At 36.2% G+C, this 26,432-nt stretch overlaps 1 protein-coding gene across 1 annotated transcript in view; it reads left to right on the top strand.

Moving 5' to 3' along the window:
* The window catches only part of LUZP2 (leucine zipper protein 2), a 151,178-nt gene that overhangs the window by 40,596 nt on the left and 84,150 nt on the right, over window positions 1-26,432 (top strand). Inside the window, exon 2 of the mRNA XM_030950207.1 lies at window positions 25,222-25,339. Within this exon, the coding sequence (XP_030806067.1) occupies window positions 25,222-25,339 (118 nt within the window). The remainder of the gene's footprint in view (window positions 1-25,221; window positions 25,340-26,432) is intronic.

Genomic DNA, 26,432 nt, shown 5'->3' with positions numbered 1-26,432 from the left:
TCCTGTATATTGTTGTTGTTTGTTATGGAACAACAACTGGGGTATAGAAGATCTTTATCTGAGAGATAAAGAATGGCAAAAATCTCTTAATCTCTTCTGTTTTGTCAGGTGATAACTTGACAATGATTTTATATTTTCCTACATGTGCATAATAATTTCAACAGGAGCTTAATAAATATTCTGAAGAAGTTCTCAGACTACAATTAAAAAGTTAAATGCCCAATTAAAAATAGAGCAATGTGGGAAGCTCTTTTTTTTGTGGGTTCTTTCTTTAATTCATTGGGGGTTTGGTTTGGTTTGGGGAGAGAGGGTTGCATATCTTAAGTGTAATAATATTTGGAATATTAGACAAAATATTTGCAATATTAGACAAAAAAAGACAGGACAGCATTATGTTTCAATTTTATCTGTTTGGTATATCCACAGCTATTTTGACTTTAGTTGTTCATAAAATGTATTGAAGTGTTTGAACTCCACTGTACTCCTTTCTATTGCATAAGCTCCTAGAAGATGCTATTTTATTTCCTTTTAGAAATAGTATGAAAATATGCAGTCATCATCATTCTCTGAAGTGCGTTTATTATTATTATCTTTTATAAATATTTATATTTAATACAATAGCTACAAATGTTTATAAATAATGCTTTATAAATGGAGCGGTAGCAATGGTTTAAGTTCATGTTAGCAGTCCTTGTAACTGTGGAAACTACAGGGATTTGAGAAGCTCTGAAGATCACAGCATTTAGGAGTATTCATTGTAAGGATATTTGGAAATGTTTGTTTAAAACCAAGAAAAAAGCCTAAACTGAAAATTGAAAGGAAATCTATTAAACTTCCATTGTAAAGTTGTTTCCTACTGTTTATCTCTTGCATGTTTAATACTGCAGAGGACCTAGTTATGAAAGCAATGTCATTAAGTCATTGAGAGCCATCCATCATTAAAAAAAAACCAAAAAAGAATCTTCCTGAGGAATTATCTGCATCATATTTTTAGAGTCTGTTTTTCAGAGTGAGAGGGACAAGACTAAGAAACTAGAAACAAGCTTCCTAGCATTAGGACCTGTATGTGGGAATGTGTGTGTTTAGGTATTTACAAGCTCTAACATAATCAGATTATTTTGGAGTGAAATTCTCGATGCCTCACTTTGCTTCTAAATATTAAGATTTTTTTCTTTTAATATTAAGATGTATCCTTTCCTAATTTGTAATAGGATGTCAAGATGTTCTGATTGACTTTGGTTGTTTCCTAGGTAAATGACACCAACCAGTTTAAAGATAGCCTTGGCTCAGAGCTTGATGGTGTGCTACAGCTCAGTAATGTTCTTGATGAGCATTCTAGGAAAGGATCACAGTTTATATTTAACTCCGGATATAATTAGCATATCTCTGCGTCTCTAGGAGGAGGGAGTAGTAGCAGCATCATGTTATCTTGTTGGTTTTGTGGTGCAAGTCTTGGTCTGTTAAAGGTTGTCACTGGGCAAAATGTCAAAAAAAATACTGGAATAATGTAAAAATGCCCCTGTATCTCCTGTCTTTTGTGACTTCTGGGAAGCGTTAGGTCTGACAGTCATTTTGAAACATCCATGAGGATGTGGACTATTGTCCCTCGGAAAAAAATATTTAGAGATATCTGTGTGCAATCTTGCCTTTCAAAATCACCACCACCACCTTTTGGGTGCTCTCAGTTTAGTTGCTGGGTTTGGTTCAGACCCTTTATTTTCCTTTCTTCCATCTCTGTATGTCTTTTGGACAAATGGTTTTTTAACTTGAGTTCATACTTTTAAAGGACTGAAAAAGGGGAGAGAAACTTGAAGAAATTAAAATCAGTAATTCTAGCTATTTGTATCTCCACTTTGTTTGTCCACATACATGTTAATTTGACACTGCTATGAGATTAATAATATAAAGTGCTGCTTATCAAATTTTGAAAATGCTATTTCTCCATTCAGAGCCACACAGACCTGGGTATTTTAGCAGATTCTTTAGCAGAACTGATGACATTTGCTTTCAGTTAACCTTAACTGATAGTTCTGCAAATCATCCCATTCAAAAAAAATGGTGCAAGTTTTAAATTTAAAAGCAAGTCTTACAAGAAGTCAGGAATTAGGAAAGGAAATGGAAGTTTTAGTACAGTGTTAAGTACGATGGCTAAATTTAATTTTTTTTTTTTTTACCTATAATAAATCTGTTGGGTTTTGCATGTGGTTTCTAAAACCTTTCTTCAAAATAATTTTTATCCACTTTTTTTTGTTGTAATTTCCATATAGTTGCTGATCTGTATTCTTGCTAGTGAGTAAAAACTGATTCTTGCCAAAGGGCCTAAACAGTACCAAATCTCATTTTGGTCAGTGTTAATAAACATGGGTTGCATATTTTCCTGGCTTTCTTTTGGAATGAAAGTGAAATATGTAGAATAAACATATTGTAACTACTGTGAATGAATGAGTCAAAGACGATCTTGCAAGCATATACTCATGGAATAAATGAGGCAAGGGTGTGCTTGTGAAAATCAAGAAGAGTCCTAATTTTGTTATAAATCTAGAAGGATGTTGTTTTTTAGGCACTTGCAGGTATATTTTACTGGTGGGCTTGGCAGTGCTGAATTAATGGATGAACTCAATGATCATAAAGGTCTTTTACAACCTAAATGACTCTATGATTCTATATTGAGTTCAAAACCATATATTCTAGGCTTAGTCATTACTTGATTAATTGCAGCTAATGTGTTTCCTTGCCTGCTCAGTGATGTGAAGGAATTGAGCAAACTGCACCTACTGCTTCTCATTGCCTTAACTTGTGGAGCATGACTTTAGTTTGCAGCCACTGTCTGTAAATGCAAAATGCACATTGTCTTGGATATTATAAAACATATTTAGTCTGCTTCAGAGAGCCTTTATGTCTGCATTTATTGAAATAAAATTGCAAATCAATTTTCGGTGAGTATTTGTTACACTTTTCACAACTTCTGTGAGCATATTGAGTAGGGTTTTAGAAATTTTCTGAGGCAGTGCCCTGCGCAGGAGGAGCACATAATCTCTTGTGTGTTGCTTCTTCTGATTCCATTTATGGATGTAAACACTCCATCACATGCCAACACTGCAGCCTATTAGAGAAGCATGTGGTCTCTCTGTTCACACATATTTAAGAAAGAGGGACGGGAAAACACTGCTGAAGATGTGGAGGACATGGCCTTGGAAGTTGACTGATGAAGAAGAGTTGCTGGAAATGTGGCTGGAAATTATTGTATTTGCTGGGTCCCTAGTGGCAGGAAGGAACGATGAATCTGACTCCATGTTCTCAGAAGGCTAATTTATTATTTTATGATACTATATTATATTAAAGAATGCTATACTAAAGAATAAAGAAAGGATATTTACAGAAGGCTAAAAAGATAATAATGAAAACTTGTGACTCTTTCCAGAGTCCCGACACAGCTTGGCCCCAGTTGGTCAATGAGTCAAAACAATTCACAGCAGAATCCAATGAAACAATCAGCTGTGGATAAACAATCCCCAAACACATTCCACATGAGCAAAACACAGGAGAAGCAAATGTGATAATATTGTTTTCCTTTTTCTCTGAGGCTTCTCAGCTTCCTAGGAGAAAAATCCTGGGCGAAGGGATTTTTCCAGAAAATGTGAATGCCACAGGAAATGTGCTCTTGGAAGGTGTGCAGTGCCCAAATGGGCATTTCTGGAGGAGGTACAGCTGTGTGTCACCAGCACTAGGTCAGGGACACACCTGAGGAGTGGCAGCCTGTGGGTCCCACGTGTCAGAGTGGGACCACCCCAAGTGACTTCAGTCCATGGAGAACTCATATTGGAGTAGAGAAAAAAGCACCAACAGAGCATGAGTTGCAGGGGAAAGTTGCTTGGCACTGCCCCAATCTCCTGTGACTCCTGGAATGGCTCAAGAACGACCTGCCATGCACGTATCACAAGTTGAGATGGGGTGTAGGAGAAGGAAGAGATTTGGATGATGTAAGGAAGAGAAGGAAGGGTATTTATAGGAGTTGTTTGATTTTTTTTTTCTTTTATGCTCTCTTCTTTTCCAAATACCCGGATCAGCAATCAGAAGTGGGGGTTAAATAGCAGTAAGTTAAACTAAGAAAAAATTTCCCAAACTAAGACAGCTTTGCCAGTGGCAGCGCTTGGCAAAAGAAAAATCAATGCTTTGATTCAATTACTGCAGAAGCAGAGTTCTCAGATTCTCTGCTGAATGAACATGCAGATATTCCTTACTTAAAGTTATATCTCAGCAAGAAAATTATTGATACTATGGTACCTTTGAGAGCTGTAGAAATTAAAAGACAACTTCAAGGTCAAATCTTCATTTCAATTTCTGATGTAATGTATTTATTTAACCTGAAGAAAACTCTTGAGATGTAAAGCATTTGAATGCTAATGTGATTTTTTAAGAGCTGGTATATTTATACTTGTAAAAAAATACTCAGTATAAAGGGCAGTTGTCAAAAAACTATTATATAATTAAACTAGATTTACAATTCTGATTTCATATCTAAGATCTTAGTACAATTAAACAATAAATGGCAAGTGCCCTTTCACGACGACACACAAATTTATAAAGTGATGCTCAAAAGTGCAGAAAAATTGCATGCGATTCCATTTTTCTGTTCAATAGTTGTAATATTTTCATGTATATGCATTTGTTCTTGTATAAGTGTCCTTTCAGTAATGGTGGATCAACAATATTAATGGAATTTGTCTTTCCTTTCAGGATTGCAAACAGAAAAGCTGGAAGAATTATTTGTAGCTAGTACAAATAATTCAGAAAAGTCATCCAGATCTCTCAAAATAATTATTTTTGTAATTAAAACTATACTGGCTGTATTTGGTGGAGATGCTTGTTTGGTGTTCATTGAATGTCTAAGACAAATACTAACACAGATTTCACTTAAAGAGGTAACATCAGTTGAAGATAAGGTCCAGTGCTTGTTTCTACTCTTCCTAAAATTTCCTAAACAAGGCAATGATTTAGGAATTCTGATTTCAAGGAAGGAGTGAGTCATCAGGCTTGTGAGAGTATTTTCTTGTGCATGAGATGGTTCATATGTGTCTGGAAAAGACAAATAGGTGCATAGAAGTGGCTGGTTAATGTAAGTAAATGCTGAATGGCTCTTTATCTGAAACTGTCAATATGGGAGTTTATATATATGTATGTACTTCTGTTGTAAATAAATATATTTAAACTGTAAATGTATGTAAAGGAATAACTGAATTATAGAAAACCCCATAATAGTGCCTGAGCCTTTCTGAGAGGAGACAGGGAACTAATTTTTGTTATGTGCAGTCACACAGCTAAAATACTTCTACTTCAATTTGGTTCTGTTTTAAAGACTATGAAACACTTTCTCAAATATTGCAGTGTTTTTTCTCCTTTTCTAAATAAGAAATTAATATTTAAAAGCCAAGTCTTTTATTCCTGTCAGCAGAATATGAATTGAGAACACTCAAGGCAGGTACCAGGAGTCATAATGGGCACCTTCATAAAAACTAATTTAGTGAAAATAGAAAAAAACAACTTTGAGGGATTCCATGACGTACTTAAAAATCAATGCATAAATAAGAAAAATATTTAGCAGGTTGATGGGAAGTGTGTGATAGCAGTGTCAACACTTCCAAAATACATAAAAATCCTTTGACATAAATGTATTATTTTGTATACATAAATTGTTGACATAAATGTACTTATTGGTGTGGTTGTATTTGAATGTGTATGTATACACATACATGTACAAAGTAATTGTGTTCCCCAGTGGGAAAAAATGTTAGAAAGTATAGTAAAAACTAGTACTGATGAAAAGTCTATGTGAAATATTATGAAATTATTTATCATCATATGTATTCTCTCTCTGAATGCTGCAGAATACCAGCATTCCCAGAATGCAGAACTCCCAGAAGATGATCATGTTGAATGTAAAATGTCCGCATATTCTAAGAAAGGAAAATGAATGAAGGACAAAGGGCTTGAAACAAGATTCTTCTGTGCAAATTCAGAATGTGCAGAAGTAGAATATCCTGTTGATTTGATTAACAGAAATCTTGAAGTGTTTTATGCCTATTCAAATGTTATATTCATGGGTGAGAATCAACATCGGTCAATTTAAGTACTTCTGAAGATGTTCTAATTATTAAATTTGAGAACATCTCTACTTTGGTGTGTTCTTGAATCATCTAAAGATACTTGAATTTTCAGTGGCCAAGCGCTGCATGAAAATCAGTTTGCTTTTTTTTTTCCTAAGCAAGATTCTCTAATAACCTATAAAATAAGTTTATGTCAAACTTACAGCTTTTTCAGTAAAGGAATTGCTTCTGAACTTATGCTCAACCCATGACCTCCTCTCTGTTGCAGAAATCTGGAAGGATGGTTGTATAGGAAAAAGCTTTTGTTCATGTACATCTTACAGTGAATTACACATCTCAACAAAGGAAATGGAAGGAGAGGATACAGTGATTTACTGATGATGAAATATTACTGGGATATCTCTGGTTCTTAATGTAAACGGTCGGGAAGGGTGTTACAAGATGAGTAATATATATTATATATAACTTTTTTTTTTTAAGCAACTTCAGCTGTTAGAGCAAATATCTACCAGTTTACATAGCTTTAGAGTTACCTGTGTTGATTTGGTCAGCTTGATTATTATACTTAGAAAATGTATTTAGATGCCAGTCTTGTACATGGTCTAGTTCTGATTATCTCAGGCATAAGTTTAATTCTGGGGTACTGTAAGGATCCAATTAGCATAATCTTATTATTATGTTAAATTATTAGTGTGTTTTGGGGAGAATTTATGAGCAAAATCATTTTCAGTAGGTGAAAGGGAAAAATATGATAATGGGAGGGGTAAATTAATAGGATTTTAGTTAGAATTCTTAAAGTTTATAGATGTCTGTTCTGTATAATTTCTGAACCTATTGAATTTAGAAACTAGCAAAAAATCTATTGATTTGTTCTAATGGTTCTTGTGCAGTTCCTGAGGTTTGGCACACAGGGCAAAAGGTGGTGTTGAATGTCAAAATCAATATACTTCATGTGATGCTCCTCAAGGTTTATCTTATCGTCAATAAACAGGTCTACTCATTAATGATAGGAAATGGTAGGCATTCTTTCAAAGAAATGGATGAAATCTTGTATTTTTTATGGCAACTACTTAACGTGGTATTGGCAAAGCTCTGAAAAGATTGATGGGTTAGGTTTCTTCATCTAATTCAAGTAAATTTCTTGAGCTAAGTAATTAAACCTCTTTGTACTTTATGTTGTGGGTTTTGGTGCTGGTTTCTTTTCCTTCAGTCTATTTTTTTTTTAATTTTAGATTTTCCTTTCTTTCTTCTGCATGTGAATTCCTGCCATATGAATTTTAGTGTCTTATTACTGGTTGTAGGGTATTCAAGGAAAGCCTGAGAGCAGGCAGCAGAATGAACAGTTTCCTGGAAAGGAGAGGGGACTCTTGAGATATTTAAATAAATGAGAATTTCCTCTGTCTCTTGCTCAAATACAAGGATGAACCGTACTAGAAATAGTGGCATATTTGTACCCCTCCTAAAAAATATCATGTAGCTGGAGACTTCAAAATATATTGGAATATTTTGGCGTGGCTGTGAAACACCTTTCCTGTTAACTTTGTGTTGAACTCATTATTCTGCAGTGACAGGAGCTGAGGGTGACTCTTGGGGACCATCCTGTGCAAGGCCAGGAGCAGGACTCACTGATCCTTATGGATCCCTTGAAACTCAGATGATTCTATGACTCTGCATTCTTTTAGTTTGCCTTTTTTAATTTGGTAACCTGATAGATGCTGATCCTCTTTTCTCTTTCAAGTTAATAAGTACTATGTGTATTCAGCACAGAACAGAAAATAAAGATTAGATTGGTAGATCAATAATACTTTAAATAAATGCTTCTAGGTCAATGTTGGGATGAAACTGGTTTTTGTTACAGGTTAGAACAGAGTAATTGACAAATCTGCTCTCTCCTAAGTTCAGAGTTTAGGTACACCTTCTAAATCTATATGTCAGAAACATTTGTGTTTTCCTTCATCAATGTAAGGGCAAAATATGACTATCATCTTAGTGGTGCTTCTGCTTTCCTATCATGGATTTTGCTTCTTTTTTAAACTTTAAACTGTTTATAAAAAATATTTTTAGGGAATGAAATACCACAGCCTATATTTTATCCTGTTGTCAATTCATGGTTTTCTAACTTAAAAAAAAGAGAGAGAATTTGATTTACATTTCCTACATTTTCCACACCATAATTGCTTGAACTTAAAACAGGCTTATAGATTCATAATTTGCATAGTATCATATTTGCCTCCTTCATTGTGTTTGAGAGTTCTCTGAAGGTGTCCTTTACTGCCATGGAAATCATAATGTAGTCTGTTTTCAAGCTAACAGCCGTATATAACATAAAATTCAGTTCCTTGAGGTGTAAATTGCTCATACAATTCAGATTGGATGTCAGTTCATAGTTGTCCAGTGTGCCTGGAATGCTAATTATAACAGTAATAAAAATAGTCTGTTTGTACCTCTGGAACCTACAGGCTGAGAAGAGGTGGGTTTACGTACAAAGTGTTTGACAACCAGGATCTGAATCATTAATTAACAGATTAAAAAAATTAGCCTTTGCACCTTTTAGCATAAAATTAATAATAAATTCTTAGCTCCTGAATACAGTGCATTTTTATTTTCTGTTCAGTTGCTGAAACCCAGAGGACAGTTAATTTTTTAATGTATTCCTTGATAGTGTGATGTGCTTACTTGGGTGGGCTGTAGGCAGCGCATATGAATTTTGTGAACTGAGAGCCACAAAAAGAAACTGCAGAAAACCTGCTTAACATAACACTAGATCATCTGTTACTCTTTAAAATTATCTTTTTAACTGGCAGCAGTTTTGCGCTTGGGATGGTAAAAATAAAATGGACAATACTTGCTAAAAGAGAGCCAGACATGGGGGTTTTAAAATTTTTTTTTATTTTTTAAATAAGAGTTCATTTTCCTGTTTCTTCCATGATGTCCTTACAATTCTGCTCCACTGGTAGATAAAAGAGTAGTTGCAAAAAAGGCCTCGAGGCTGTGGAGTTCTGCTCTCTGTACCTGTCATCCTCACAAATACTTTAAATATGATGCCATTCCAACCGTTTTCCGGTTTTCAACTTTCAGAGAAAGCATTTGGAAAAATAGGCTAAGGAACACTGTGGGTGGACTTAATTGGCACAAGCTGCTTCTGGATTTGGATTGCAATGGAAATCCTGCGAGTTAAATTTTATAGGAAAAAATATTGTAATCTTAACAAGAGGTTATAGCACCAGGAATAGGTTCTGTCTTGCATTTAATACCTTCATATTACAGAGCAAAGAAAGCTTCCTCCTTGAGTTTGTCATTAGAAAAAAAATAACGTCTATGAAAGATGTTCTAAGATTCATCTTTGAAGGCATCAGATCCAGAAGTTTCTCCTTTTCCACTCAAATTTGTCTGTTAATGTAAATATTTTTTATACTGTTCTAATTAAAAATCTACACTACACAAACAGCTTTGCGAAAGACTTTTTAAAATGCAGATTGTAAATGGGACTTGCAGGGCCGAGCTTAAATACATAGATGAGAATAGTGCATTTATCAGGAAGAGTTCCAGTTCATTAGACAACTAGATTGTTCTTTACTGGAAGCAATTAAAAATGTAGCTCCACACCTCCCTCTGCTAAAAAAAGATAAATAAAGCAAACAACTGTACCAGCAATGTGTTTCCTTTTCTTGTCTTTTTTCCCTCTGAATCACATGTGCTGAAGAGTCTTAACTTCACGAAGTGTTTCAGACTGTGCAGTAGAAAATGAACCATGAATGATGTTTTGAACACCCAGGGTTCACTGATGATGATTGCTTTAGTTTTGGCTACATTAAAAGCAGGAGCATTACAATACTTAAATTAAACCATATGAAACTAATACTGGACTTTAAAAAACAGATTCCAGTGTGACTGATAATGGATGATAATTGAATATATCTTTGAAAAATAGGAGTAGGGAACTATTCAAAGATCTCCCAAGGAAGTATAAGCTTTCTGAATACAGCACTATAGCAAAGGCTGTATGCACATAAAGTTTATATAGAAATTAATTAACCACTTACAGCTGTCTTGTTGAAAATAAAACTCTTCCCCCACACTCCTCCTCTAATCTTTGAATGTCTGATACTAGGCAAAGGCACTTTTAGAGTGTTTAGCTGTGAAAATTTGGTAATGTTGAATTGCTTTTGTCCAGTTTTTATTTTAAAATGCTACTGTATTGCTGATAGCAGAGTGCTTTGGACACTGCCAGTCCCTCCTTTTCCAAGAAATCTATATTCTGTATAACTGATGTTGGAGAAGCTATTTAAGAAACCACACTTGAGATACTCACTAGGTATCTTTTACAGAAAGTGAAGGTTGTTATTTTATGGACAGTTCTGAGCTATATCAAAATACAGATTGCACATTTTATGGCAGAGATGAACTGCAAACACTGACTTCTGTAGCTGTTAAATGATGAAAAAGAGGAAATTGTTTTCTAATTTGTAGATCTGAATTCAGGACCGTGCCTTTTGACCTCATGAGTGCATTCAAAATGTGGGACTAAAACAATAATTGTTAAAAAGATTTGAAGAGATGGACAAGAAAAAATTATTGAATTGAATTTTCTTTTAAATTAGTTATCAATATTTGATTGCTTTCCAAAGGTTCGTCATACTAATGAGTGATGAATAATTAGAAATCTTTGCAAATTACCCTGTAAAAACAGTATGTATCAAAAGGCTGCAGTTGAGTAAGAAGTCTTGCTTCAGACTTGCAAACACACAGAGACACCATGCTGCAGACACAAAATAATTGACTGGTCCTAATCCACCTGTCCATTCTCTTCCTTAATCTTCTATAGCTAAGCAGTAAAAGTGAACTAATTTGAGAAGAATTTGAAAAGTGACTTATCTTCAACAAAAACCTTGGTGTCAAATGTGTTGCTTTCAGTGGAACTGTGCCATCTTATGTAATGAGTAGCCTTTCCTTGGGGCTGAAATAAAAAACTAACAGAAGATGCCAAAGAACATTCCCCTAGGAACATGCCTGTGAAGGCTTGTGAGGAAGAATTAGTATCACACTACACTTTTTAACAAGGCCCTGCATACCAACACTTGGTTTTAATTATTTTAACTAATGTATTTTTCTCCCTTCCTCAGACATACTGTACCAGGATCTACTGCCAGCTGGCTGTTGATTTCATAAACCTTTCTTCCAGTCATACTCACCTAAAAAGAGCAAAATGATTGAGCCCAGTTTTTTATCTACTGATGAGTGACATTTGTTTTTCTTACCCTAAAGGTATATTGCAGTCCTGGTTTTACTACATGCAATGAAACAAAGCAAAACAATCTTGGGAGCCTCAAAGGAAACTCCTCCTCCTTTCTAGGGTTAGGGGTTTTACAAATAATAAAAGCTGCATTAAGCATCTCCTATTTTTAAGCACTCACTTTTTAAGATAGATTAAAAGTACGAAGGTAGAATGGTAATTAGTTCTGATTCATTAACTGTGACATCCTCACCCTCTCCAATGTTATGGAATCTTTGAAGTGTCCTCTTTGTTGTACTGGGTGTGGATTTGTACTACGCTTTAACTTTAGACTTTATTTGAAGTTTAATGTATGAAATAGAAGCTGATCAGTTACTTCAAAAGGTGTGATGAGATACCCATTGATCCCATCTATTTAAAGCTCTTTTACTTTTTTACCAAATAGGCTAATACATTGCAAATGGTTCTTTCTTTTTCAAGGAATCATTCACATGAGGGATGAGGTAGTTTTACTCCTTCCATGATGAATTATTTAATTTAATTCTCTGTGAAATGTGAGCCACATTAGCAAGAACTCCAGTGTTACCTGTAAGTGCTTTAAAACTCTGTTGTTTACATTGTTATCAGAGATAAGAACTAAAGTAGCTGCAAATATTATCACGCATCTCCTACATACTAATAACTGGGCTAATGAATATGAGCGTTATAGCTCTTCCTCCTGTCTTACAGATTTGTTGAGACATTTTACTGTCAGCAATAGCTATCTAATGAATCAGATAAAATTAAAATAATTTTGAAATTGCTCATACCTCATCAATTCATGTTGTAATCTCTCTTCTCTCATACTTTTCCAGCTCAAAGTAAAAATCTCTGTGCCTTCAGAAGATGATTTATTGAGTGCAGCAGGTAGTTTTTTGGAAAACAACTAGTGATGCAACACGACACAGTATTGCATTACTGCCTGCTTTGTGCGCTCATAATAGTGAGAATGGCTTAGCAGCAAGACTAGTTCAGCTATAAATAGTTAGAACTTAATAGTTGACCCTTTAATAAAAGACATTTCATCCATTATCCTAAAGCTAAGTGTTAATTTAACAGGCTGTGTAAGGAAAACAAGGGAAATGCTGTCATATTTTGCATTCAGAACATCAAATGTGCAGTTGCTATAGGAAGGCACATTTTTTGTGGCTGTTTTGTGTCTAGAAGGGCTGTGAGGAAAAAAGCTAATACTAAAACTGTTACTGTTTTTACCTCTTACGTTCAGAAAATTCATCACAATAGAAGGATAAACATAAGAATACTGAATTTTTATTTATAAAGACAAAAGATAGTAAGTTAAGCAGCAATCACAGAGTTGTGAAAATACTATGTAATTTTTGGTGACTTTGCCACTAGTTTTGTAATGTAAACAGTGAGTTACACTACAAAACATTTGGATCTATTTCACTCAAGTCGATTTCAAAAAGTTCTGTCCTTTCATGTCTGCCAGGTGTGTACATGAAATTCAGTTTATTTATTTTTCTTACTGGACAGTGTGTTACTGAAAAAATGTACTGTTTTTATATAGCATTATTTCTGTAAAATTCCATTAAAATATTTAGAACTTATTACCCTTAATATGCTGAACTATCTGGGATTTTACTGATGAGAATGGAATATCTTGATTAAGAAGAGTTTCATGATTGCCACAAAATGGTTATTAGGATGGTGTGGTGCTCAACAAACTTCGACTTTAAAATCTGACTTTTGTTATTAGCAACCAGTTTTAACACTAAGTGAACATAAATTATTGATGCATAAGTATTCATCCAAACAGAAAGACAGATTGCTGTACAGCTCCTCATGTACCTTCCACTGAGGTCAATGTCAACCACACTGTTGACATAATTGGTAAGTTTGCCTCTTTGCTGTAGATAATGTGCTGCAACTCCATTTCCTATTTTCACATTTGCAGTCTTTGAAACCCTGGCATGTGGTTAGGGGTGTACTGTATGGAAATAAAGATAATCTCTGCCCAAAGAACAGTCCTGCAGCTCTGAGGGGTGTTCCACCCCTCTTTGCTGCTGTTGTGCTTCAGTTATTTGATCTTAATATGAGTAATTGAACTGCATTTTATAAATAGACAGATAAGCATGATGATTGCTTCCTGAAAATATTGATCAAGTCTTGCAGCAAGAATAGGGAAGATACAGGTGAAAGACATGTTGGGCTGTGAGCAAGCCTGTAAGAACTGGACTCTTTGTTTTGATCCTAGTAATGCTGTACAGTTCATGTCTCCCAACTCTGGCATTTCTGCACAATCATAAGGGAACTTGTGCTGGGTTCTGCTTGCAGCATAAATAGATGTGTGAAGCAGGAGTTTGAATTATGACTGACCAAAGGTTGTTATCACAAATACCAATTTTGATTTCTGAGATACATAGTAATGCACAATTTTGTATGGGCATTTTTTTTCTAAATTCACCCAATCAGGAATGTATAAATATATCATCAAGGATCTACATCACCTCTGCTTTTCTGAAATTTTTGAAAAATTACAAGGTTCTTCCCATGATAATGAGTAGTGCATATAACTAGAAAAGCATGGGTTTGTAAACTTTCAAATGCTTTCATTCTGGTCCCCAGGAAAAAGAAATGTAAAAGGACATACCTTGTATTTTGTCTCATTGACGTTTTAGAAATATTTATGCTTGTACATGCAAAGGCTCTTTTTCCCTGATGTTCAATTCCTTTCTTGGTTTCATGTAAGAAAGTGTACCAGGTGGAAGGAAAAATTGGTCTGAAAATGCAGCTGTTACTTTCTGATGGTTTTTTCAGAATAATAAACCACTCAGAGTAGGAGAGAGCAAATAATGATAGAATCATCAGAAAGCTGATAATCCATATTTTGTAATCAGCACAAATAATAAAGTGCATCTGTTTAATACAACTTCCACCTTGTAAGCAACTAAGCCTTTCTGTTTCTAATAATACCATAATTTTCCATAATTAAAATCCTTCACGTTTTAGTTATTGTGTTGATTTAGCACAGCCTGGTTCTTGGTAGCAGGGGGGGCACAGAGGCGGCTCCTGTGAGAAGCTGCTGAAGCTTCCACCATGTCCAGCAGAGCCAATGGCTGATGGCTCTGAAGATGGACAGGCTGCTTGCCCAATTAGAGAGGTTGGTAATGCCTCTCTGATGACATATTTGAGTAGAAAATCAGAACAGTGCACGCACCGTTTGTTCAGGAGTGGCAAGGCGCTGTTGCCGGGGTCCATTCCTGTGGCGGCCCATGGCAATGTGCCACCACAGCCTCCACCACCTCGGTGTGGCCCGTGTCAGCCTTGCCTGCCTGGCCACCACTAGCCAGACACACCACAGGCAGGGGTGGCAGCAGTGGCTTCTCCTTCCTGAGCCCTGCACGAGGAGAGTTGTTAAATAGTGCCAGTGCTGTTGTCACCATGATATTTTCTGAAAAATCCTCTTTGCTCAGGATTTTCTCCTGGGAAGCTGAGAAGCCTCAGAGAGGAATGAAAACAATAATTATCTGATTGCTGCTCCTGTGTTTGCTGCTTTGGAATGTGGCTTGGGCATTGTTTACCAACAGGTGAATGTTTGATTGGTTCCATGTGAATTGTTTTTTCTTAATGACCATGGCCAGCTGTGTCGGACTCTCTGATTCAGTCACGAGTTTTTCTTATTCATTCTTGTTAAGCCTTCTGTCTGTATCCTTCTCTTTCTTTAGTATAGTTCTAGTATAGCATTCTTTTAATATAATATGGTATCATAAAATAATAAATCAGCCTTCTGAGAACATGGAGTCAGATTCTCATCTCTCACCTCATCCTGGGGCCCTCACAAACCCCACAGCGCCGCGCCTGCTGCCTCTGCCCCTCAGTGGCAATAGGGCCACATGGCTCACAGCAAAACCACGGTGAATGACTTCCCAGCATGGAACCTAGGAGAGATCAACCTCCTGACACTGCAAAATCCTACAGAAAGTTTTGAATTGGTGAAACTTGTTGGCAGTGGTACCTATGAGCAGCAGTTTTTCTTCTGGTTGGAGAGGAGGAGGAGGTGAGGACACGTGAGGGAGAATAACATGGCAGCACCGAGGTCAGTGGGAAAAGAAGGGGAGGAGGTGCTCTGGGCACCAGAGACAAGATTCCTCTGCAGGCTGTGGTCAGGGCTGTGGTGAAGCAGGTTGTTGCCCTGCAGCCCATGAGCTCCACAGGGGATGTGAGAGAAGTGCTCACACCAGAGTGTGGGAATCCACAAAATCAGAGGGTTTTGGGAAAGCTGCAAAAGGCAGGCCTCAGAGACAGCAGAACTGTGATTAGAACTAAGCAGTAGCCATGAGATTGGTCAGCAGAAAAATTATGTAAGAAGTAGAAAAGTAAGGACAAATAGAACAATGGTCTGAGTATTAACACTCAGCTAGAATAACTCCCTAAGCTACAGAAAAGTTTATCTAGTGAGATATTAGGAAGTTCTAGGCTTAATAATGGAGCTCTGTGCGTTGTGTTTTAAGGCTTACAACCAGGTATTGTATTCGAAATAAGCAAGCATTGTTTTAACCAAAGGTACCTGTGCTTATAGTGGTTGGATGGAACTACTGTCAATGTGCTTTTGCTTTGTATGATTGGTCAAAAAACTCATAAAGTGAGTTGTAACATTAAGTTCATGGTCTGCTGCCTAGGATGTGAGCTGATGGCATCTTCCCATTGTCAGAGCCATGTAATGAGACTGATGCTGGAAAATAAAAGAGCTCAAGGCACGTTCCCAGCAGTCCCATCCTGTTTGTGATTTGTACAGAGCCCCTGGCCAGTGATACAGAGCAGGTGGATGCTGGAGAAAGCTGTGGTCCAGTGGGAGGCCCAAATGGAGAGAGAGAGCCCCTGCTTCCAAACTAGAGCAAGCCTGTCCTTGGAGGACTGCCCCCTGTGGACAAGTGACCCACGCCACAGCAGTTTTGAGAAGACTGTTTGCCTGTGGGAGGGACTCACGTTGCAACACTTTTGGCAGGACTGCTGTTCATGAAATTAGAAACACGCTGGAGAAGTTCACAGAGAGTTGTCTCCCATGGGAAGGACCCACAGCACAGCAAAGACTCCTCTCTCTGAGCAAACAGAAGATCTCAAATGATGAACTGACCCCACACCCTGTCTCACTGTGCTGTCAGTGAGAAAGAGGGAGGGGCTGGGGGAGAAAAATGGAGGTTTAAAGGCTTATTTCACTTCTCATTATCCTCCTCTGACTCTCTTAATAATTAATTTACCTTATACCATTAAATTTGAACCTGTTTTGCCCTTAGAGTGTTTTCTCCCACTCCTTATATGAACTCATGGGCTCTTCATTGATTTTTTTTTTCCTCTTACCTCTGCCCAGCTCTAGCAGCAGAGAGCCAGCGAACAGCTTTCGTGGGTGCCTGGCATTTGGCCAGTGTCAAACCACAACAGTTATATATCTGAGTATAGATGCTACAAGGCAAAACACATCACTCTGAAAAAGAGTGGAGTTGTCCTTGGTGATGATCTCATACTGCAGTTGCCCTTGAGAAAACCATTCTACAGCTCAGGTGGGAGCTAAATCAATAAACCCTTAAAATTGCTGTTGAATTATACAGGTTAAACTTGTTCTCTAACTTTCTTGGAATGTGTAGCAGTAAACAGGAGTGTCTATTTTACAGCCTCGTGAAAGACAGGTTACTGTTCACTTTGTGGGAATTTGTAGCTAATTTTTGCTAAAGCCTGCATAGTTTCTCACAGTCTAACTTTGTATTTCCAGGTACAGACAGGAAGGCAAGGTCTCACACTGGGGGATTGATCTTCCCCTGGACTCTCTGTGTTATCCAACGCTGTTAGGTTGCATGTGGCGGGGGCTGAGGGACAAGGAGACAAAGACACCTCACCTCCAGATGTTTCTGTGGCAACAGAGAGATTTATTTTCCATGAGAGATTTATTTTTCTTATAAAGGGCATTTTGAAAGACCCATTCTGGATATTCTCGCTGGTCTGAACTCCACACCCCCTCGGGATCTGGCCAGTGAAATGCTTGCAGCTTCATAAGAGATCGGTCAGTCAGTCCTGGGGCTTGGCATGTGATACCCTGTAACACAGCAGCAGCAAAAAAGCTCGGTTGTCTAAAGTTTTTTTGTTTAAATTAACATTTTTCGTTCCCTCAACACTAAGCCATTATCAGAGGGAAGTTAAATATAGGTTCAAAATAAATGATGTAAGCTATTCAATTAGGTTGCTTAACATTAAATTTATTCAAATGCAGTTTGAGCATTACCTTTCTTCCTAATGTAAGAAAATCTCTACATTTACTGCACAGGAGAACAGCTTTAAAAGACATGAGAATATATGCAAGCTAGCTGCTGTAAATATTTCCAGAATATTTGTTTTTCTTTTGGGGAATTGGGAGGATTTTTAAGTATACCTAGAGTTGCTCAAATTTCAGTTCAATTCCTGAACATCTTTTGAATTGCATTTTTACTTTTAAATTATATTTTAATTTCATATATTAAAATTAATCATGAGGATAGAATTACTAAATCTGATATTTGGGGCATTTAGAAAAGTTTAAATTCTACAGTAACACTTGCAGAATGGAGTTTGAACAACTTACATGCTGATAATGTGGGAAATTTCTCCAGAGTGAATTTAGAATACTTTAGCATTGCTGCAGTAATGCCACGTTCCATCCTTTTCAATTTTGATTTGGTTGTTTTGGTCATCACTTAAGTGAAGATCACAAAAGCCAATGAAAAATGTAGAAAAATGTGTGACAGTCATGCTAAGAAAAAGTGTACATATAGACAAGTTAATGAAGTTACGTATGTTTCAGTATTAATCTAGTAAAAATGCGATGAATATAGAGCAAAGGAAGCCCTTTTTCAGGAGAAATAATATCTTGAACCATCACCTTTACATATATTGTAAATTTCAGGCATGTTCATGTACCATTCCTGCAAAGAAACTTCATATCACTGTCTTGCTGAAGAAGTTAGTTATGTAGCATTTTCTTTCATTGAACTAGCAATGGAAACGTCATTCCAAGGAGATGTGGAAGGAGAAGGAAAAAAACCCAAATAAATACATGGACACAGCTGTTCTGTAAGTTACATATTCTCTGAGCAGGTTTAGTTCACATAGTTCTTAGTGCAGCTCAAGAAGCACTTATGTCCCTGGGAACCTGATAAAAATAAGAACTTGGGAGTGAAGTTCCATTTTGCTCCATCTAGAAAACATAGCAGATGCTGGCTGCTGATGGAGCCATCTGCTACAGGAAGAGTTAATGCCTGAGAAAAGGGAAGTCTGTAGGAAGTGAGCTGGGCATTTGTTGTCAGCATTTGCTTTTTATATCTGCTTGTTAGCATAGCTGCATTTCAGCAGTTCAGAAGGATTTTCTCAACAACAAACACAAATTTGACTGAACCGTGATAAGCTTAGCACTTTATTTGCATTTGCTGTGTGATAAATTTAGCCGTTTTTTCCCTCCCCATGTAATTCTCATCATGGTATAGTTAGAAAATAGATGTGTTTAAATTAATTTGAAATATTATAGTGGGAACAGATAGAAACATTAATATTTGCACTTGGTAATGCTTTCCATTTTATATTATACTGGTATTTTTTAAAAATACCTCATCTATCTATAGTTCCCATAGAGTCCCAGAAAAGGGTGAAATTGTGAAGGTAGTGATGTTTCTTTACTATTCCAAGTCATTTAAAGATGAAGTAGCTATGGAATTAGTGTCCAAATGCAGGTATGGCATACAACTGTAGTTTTTCTTTTAGTTTGTCCTTTGTCCATGTCACAAGGACATCATGACCTTGTCTTGATCAAGAGTTGTGTAACTGAGTGCAGTGAGCCTGGGCAAACATGAGGATTTAAACAGGAACCAAATGTGATAAGCATTGGTATGGCCTGTGAATCAACAAAAATTACAGCTACTGAGCTCAAATACTGAAATGATAGATGAAAATCAAACAACAAACAAAAAATAACGTTTTTAACTGCTTTAGGCACTGGATGAGTGCCTAAACACAGTGGGAACACTGATAGAAGGAAGGAGGCAATTTGCCTGAATGTTTTGTCATAGGTCTTCAGTGTTTTTCAAAATAGAAACATTAAGTGAAAACCACTGAAGATTTAATTAAGAATTGATCTAAATCTCACCAAAGTCCTACACACCAGTAAGATAAATTTCCAAATGGATGGATGAAATGGCAATTAATATGTATCATTCCTATAAACCTAAAATTAGTATTATAAACATAAAATTTTATATCCAGAAGAAAACACATACTTAAACCTAATATAAAAAAGTAGAGCATGCCTGTTTGACTGATCTATCATGTTATCCATCAGAGTCTCCACATTCACATGTTATTCTGTTTCTTCAGATACATTACTGATGATTCATCAAGCTATAAATATCACAATCAGTTTTTATTAGACAATGAAATGTTATTAAGCCTAATTGTATGAAGAAAAACTTCAAAGAGAAGTCTTTAACTTTTTTGAAGAGAAAAGTCAGTATGGTTTTAGTGCTTGTACAAATGGGAAGAGTATCACTTTTTATAAACTTTATTTTCAGTACATTTTGGAAGGAAACAAAAAGCCATTTAACAGGATCAAGAATTGCTGAATTAATGCCCATAGCTCTATATGTCATCTGTTGAAAGGAGAGACACAAAGTAGATACTGTGCTATATTGCAATGTTTTCTGCATAGAGCCATTTCTGAATAACTTCCTGTCATTTAATCTGAGAGGATTATATATCTCTTATATAAGTTTGCAATATTTGGCAAGTGTTAGAGAAATAATTTTGCTTTTATACCCTTTTCATTTGTTTTGCATTTCTTGTTCTTTAAAATTTATCCTTTTTTTTTTTCAGCACTTGTCTTTAATGTTTCAAAAGTGACCAGATTTTTTAAACTGCCAGTTCTCTTGTTTCCCTTGTCTGTTCCTCATAATTTGTATTCACTAATTGGGCTACATTTTGTTACTCCAAACTTTCCTCGTGTAAATTATGCTGAAAGCAGTATTGATTAGAATTGTACTGTCAGTGAACTTTACTGAACTAAGTCATTAAACATTGAAATAGACTTTCAGGGGATACTCATTGACAGTTCTGTCAAGTAAAGTAGAAATTTTTCAGCTTGATACCAACTGAGATAACAGTTTGGACTGAAAGAGATTTGCTATCATTTTCTATAGATTTCATGATGTTGTTAAGTTCCCTTTTTATTAAATGTAGTAGTGTCCATCAAAATATAGTAATGTCCATCAAAATTAAATGTTAAGTTCCAAAGCAGCTACCGGATCAAATTATACAGCAAGGTGTTAGAGAAATGGTAACCTGACTCTGTCGTAAGAGATGTTATCTGAGGAGACAGTATTAACAGTGCTTTATTTAAGGGTGGTAGCACTGAGGTCTTAGTCAAAAGTTTTAGATGGGCAGTGGAAGATCAGACCAAGTGTAGTATAATGGACATAAACAATCAGAGTATCAGAACTGAAAAGGGTAAATTTAGGAGAAGAGTGAGTTGGTGTGCTAAATTTAAAGACTAAATCCTGTAGAACTTGTGTGAAAAATCAGCTCTGCATACAGAGGATAAGTCCATTTTATGCAGTCTGTATTTGAATAGTTGTAAAGAATTTAGGCATTTCCTTTTCAGAAGATGTCTGTCCCATATTAGAGGTGTATAAATACAGGGAGGATTCTTTGCTGTAGACACAGTGCCTACTGAAGGACAACTTGAAGAAGGAAAAAGTCTCAACACACCTATCTATATGTTTGGAAGGAATTCCTCACTTCTGTGCTTATCTGAAGTTTCTGCTATGGTGGCTTTCCTCATGGCAAGTTCCTTCTTGACAGTGTTTGAGACAGGCAACTGTGCTCTGTAAGTCCTTACAAACAGTTATGAGAGTTTGATTTGATTTGTGACTCACCATGGTAAGTTGGTTGTTGGCTTTTTGACTCCACAGTGTGTCATAGAAGATAATATGAAGGAAAGGAGAAGTGCATGCATAATTAACTTATTTTTTTTTAATTCTGGAAATCTCCTAGTTTATGCAAATTGCTAATTATCAGGCAACAGGGCAAAACATATGCCAACTGAATACCCATGGGGCAGCCTGGGGTGGACAGATGACCATTAAATGCTCAAATGTGTTTAGGGGACTGAGGATGGTACTTCAAAGTGATTGCTAAAACACAATGTTACCACCAGCATGTAATTAAAAAAAAAAAAAAAGCCCAACATAGCAAAAAGAGACCATCAGGAGTAACGCATGTTTTTCTGTTACTTAAGAAGGAATGGAAGTGATGACCTTATTGAAACTACCTGATCACTTTGGCAGGAGGAAATTCTTCCTTGACCTGTGTTTATGGCAAATTAAACTGGTGGTATTCTCTGAAACTTGTCAGGCTGACTGCACATAATGTTACTGCTGAGCTAAGGCTGCTCTGTTACAATGCTACTTCCTTTAGAATCATATGTAGCTTGCATGGAAACAAAAAAAAAGCCCTGTAGGTGGTCCTGTATTACACAGAATATTTTATATATATTGCAGGTAAAGATGAGAATGCTTATATTTATCATATATTCTAGCACTAGCTAATTTTGATTCATATATTTTCCTTTATACAATTTGATAGAAAAAATTGAACCAAAAAAGAAACTATATGTGTAAATAATGCTAAATTTGGAAGGTCCATAATTTTGGTTTATACATTTTCCTTTAAACCCATGTGAGTTTGCTGCATGAACTCTATTAGAGCTAACTTATTTTTGATCATAAGATCATAGAATGTTTGGATTAGAAGAGAATTTCAGTTCCAATCCCCTGCCATGGCTAGGGAAACCTTCCACTAGACCAGGATGCTCAAAACTCCATTCAGCTGGCTTTGAATTTATGTTTTGATAACATCGTTATCTAGTTATTTTATGAGGAAAGTCAAGTCCCTGTCATCACTTCTAGTTACTTAAAGTAGCATTTAATATAGAATAATTTTCATTTTTATAAGTCTGTTATGTTTTGTGAGCTTGTCGTTTGCTAAAGTAGATAGTACTGATATTAGATAAGAAATTTAATTTGCTTTCCTAAGTTTCTTGCTAAAGTGTGTATTCAAAGTAGATCCCTGCTTAATCTCAAGGTCTTGAATCTTCTAGTAAATACAACTTTTGCATTGCAAATTTGAGATTTCCCCCCCCTTTTTAGAACTAGAAGTACTGCATGAAAAGAAAAATTAAGTTGCAAAAGGAAAAGGTGTTTTAATTCACTGTTTGGTCTTTCTCAAAACAACAATTTTAAATTAAAAAGAATGTTGCATTAGCATTAATTGTGAAGTTTACTTGTTTTTCTGAAATGGAATATGAGAGCTGCATCTGTATTTCATTTAACCTCAAGCAATATGAATTGGATTTATTTCATTGCGGATTTTATAAAAACTTTAAAATAAAAGGTTTCATTCCAAGTAAATATTCCATTTTGAAAAGGATAGAATGATTTTACTCATCCATTAATTAATAACTGAGTTTGATTCCACTGAGCACATCTGTCAGTTCTAGTGTATACTGTAAGGTTTGACTGAGAAGAAATTATAGAATGAGTTAAACTTTATGATTCAAAGAATTCTACTCCACAGCAAGGAGCTGAAAAGTAAAGCACACCCTTATGGGCATGGTCAGTGGGAGCGTGTGGCATGCAGGGGGCTGATGCCCAAAAGATAGGTTGGAAATAAATCCCCATAGACTGATGTTTGTAGAGCAGGTATTTGTTTATTGCAGTGCTGGTTGTGAGGGGGATATCTCCACCTGAGTCACCCACCTTTGCCAAGTGCTGTGGGTTATTTATGGGGTATTGCTTGGTATTACTGTATCACTGTAACATCATCACATACGTGCCAGAAGTAATTTATATGGAATGATCTCATGGTTATTGGATATTCTTTTGTGCTGCATTTGTGCCTCCCCAGTTCAAGGATCATCAGGGTTTGATGAAGGCTTCCAAAATCTTCACATCTGAGCTTTTCGACTTTGTCTTCAGAGCATGTGCAGTTACAGTGTTCCTTGGTCTGTCTGATGCTAACCGGCCTAAATTCTTTGTTTTGTGCCTTATTGCCTTTACATTTGCCAGTTTCTCATTAGTACTATACTTATCTATCTCTGAAACTATCCATCTAGTGTGGAGTTTTTTTTTTTTTTTTTTGTCTATTTGGCATTAAGCAAGTAGTTAACCATATACTCACCATTATATTGTATAGAACAATATGCTAACCATTAGCATGGTATAGAAAGTTGTATAGAAAGTTTATATCAGGTTATATTGATATTAGGTTATATTAATGTCTTATTACTCAGGTTGTATAAGCACTTTGTAACTTTGACCTGAGTTATATAGGCATCATGGTTAACGCCACACCTCCATGTGCATCTCTGCCATGCTCATCTTACAGTGGTTATTTACTCATTTACAATTTTGGCAACCACACTGTTTGTTTGTTTATCTGAAAGTTACAGTCTTAAGGGGTTGGGGTCTTCTACTGTGGCATTCACATTCTCTGAAAAATCCCTTCACCCAGGATTTTTCTCCTGGGAAGCTGAGAAGCCTCAGAGAAAAAGGAAAACAAATTCTTATCTCATTTGCTTCTCCTGTGTTGTGCTCACATGTGGAATGTGTTTGGAGATTGTTTACCCACATGTGATTGCTTCATTGGTTTCTGCTGTGAGTTGTTTTCACTCATTGGCCAATCAGGGCCAAGCTGTGCTGGGACTCTGGAAAGAGTCATGAGTTTTCCATTATTAGCTTTTTAGCATTGCATAAGTGTCCTTTCTCTATTCTTTAGTATAGTATAGTATTTTTTAATATAATATAGTATCATAAAATAACAAATTAGCCTTCTGAGAACAAGGAGTCAGATTCATCATTCCTGCCTGCCACAAGGGTCCCTACAAATACAATATTCTATAACTTGTGGTTTTCTTATCTTAGGTTACAAACATGGCACACTATTCTTATCTTATACATTAATCACACTTATTTTACTAATGCTTGCTTGTACTATTACACACTTTATTGCTGTATCAGTTATACTTCATGTGACATTGTGTGATAATTATGTTCCTATTCTTTTATTACACTTTTCTGTGCTTTGTGGCAGTTCTTCTATTATTCATAGAAGTGTCAGCTAGTAAATGTTCTTCCGTATCACTTAGCGCATGCGGGTTAAGCCCTTGTCCTGCAGAAAAAGCGGTTAGCCAAACCCATTAGCTCACAGTCCTTTCCCTTATCATCTTAGCCCACTTGGTTTTTGTTTTTCTCCAAGAGCAGTTAGCATTAGGCATGGCATCCACCATGTGCTTATCACCTGGGGCTAGGCTTCTTGTTTTGCAAAAGCGGTTGTGATCTAGCACAGCCAGTAACACATAACTTTTATTAATTATACTTGATACTAAGGCACTCATGTTAAAGGAGTCCTGTGTTTCATTTACCAAGTTTAACAAATCTGAACTGTTCTTACTCATGTCTCAAAACTTCATACTTTCAGAGTTTTGTTTCTTGTATGGTATATGATTTAAGGTAAGAAAAATCTCAAACTGTCACTCATGCTAAATACATCCCTTTATGTCTCCTGTTCACCACAGACAATCCATCATTTGCAGTGTTTCAATCTGGAAATGTGCTCACTCAGAAGCGGGACATCATTTCAATGCATAAAACATATATTCATGTATATTCTAAGTTCTATAGGTGAGCAAGGGGACATAGTCCCCTTGAAATCTATATGGGGTGTTGGAATGAATTAAATTTGGATGAACAAAGATATGTTTTAAGTTGCATTGACAAATGTTTTGAAATTTTCTCATGCTTTTATTCTTTGTGTTAGACAGGGCTATGAAGAACTGGAAAGACAGCTGAAAGAAGTCTTTAAGGAGAGGAGCAACATACTTCATCAACTGTTAAAGACTTCTAAAGAACTTCAGGGAATTAAAGTAAACCTCCAGGTTAGACTCTGTCTCAGTTTCTATAAGATTGCTTACTTACCTCAACATTTTTATTGGTATCTTTTAATTACAAAAATGTGTTTCTTTTTAAAAATCATAAAATATGTGAGTAATTATTATTTTGTTTGTTTTATTCATCTTTCACTTAACATAAACCTGATGGTTTCATGGAAAATTTCATACTAATGTTTTGGGGCCTTTGTCAACTCAATAAAAATAAAGAAAATATCAAAATAGAACATAGGAAAAGGAAGAGAATGACAAGAAATATACAGTATTAATGGAGCTGACACACATTTGAAGCACAGACAGACAACCCTTCAACTAATTAAAGTTTAAAAGAAGGGTATTTTATTGCAGCACTGGACAGATGTGGAATAATTTGCAAATATATGTGCAAGGAATTGCAGACTTCTGCCCTCTATTTATACAGAAAAGGTTTTACATATCCAAGTGGTTTCTAAGGAGGCATAATACATAATCCTTACCTGCCCACTTTGTATTGTAGTCAGCTGAAAATCCATTGTGGCTGCACAATTGTGCTCCCTTAATTGGGTGGGTGGGATTTTGAAATAGGGGAGGCAAGGTATTTCTATGGTCTCTGCTCCTTCACAGTTGTTTCATCTATCCCTGTCACTTCTAGCTTCTCTTTCTCACTATATTTGTTACTCTTTAAGGTACGTGATCTTTGCTGGCTAACTTAGTTTCTTAACTAATTTTAAAATCTTAACTAAAACATGTCATCTTCTACTATCCCAATTATATTTCCAGCTGGCCCCTTGACTCACATTTGTACTGGCAGCTACTGCAAACGATGGCCTTTGCTGTTGCAGGTCAGATCTTTGCTGCTGAATTCCATACACTCAACTTAATTTAGCTGCTGAGTTTACCTTTCTGACATGCTCTCTACACAGTCTGGCTGTATTTACTGCAGGGCATTGCTTTACAAGTTCAGCTGACAAACTGTGCTAGATGAGCCTGAAGTGAGAGATGAGACTTCCCTTCATTTTTAACTTCTGGATGCCATGGTTAGGCTGAAAGGGCAGTAAGATAACTCTAAACTCACATCAGCTCCTCAGAGGAAAAACTAGAT

This window comes from Camarhynchus parvulus, chromosome 5 (genome assembly GCF_901933205.1).
Source record: "Camarhynchus parvulus chromosome 5, STF_HiC, whole genome shotgun sequence".
Lineage (NCBI taxonomy): Eukaryota > Metazoa > Chordata > Aves > Passeriformes > Thraupidae > Camarhynchus > Camarhynchus parvulus.
Note: the sequence above shows the minus strand (reverse complement) of the source record. Positions and strands in the feature narration are given on the sequence as shown.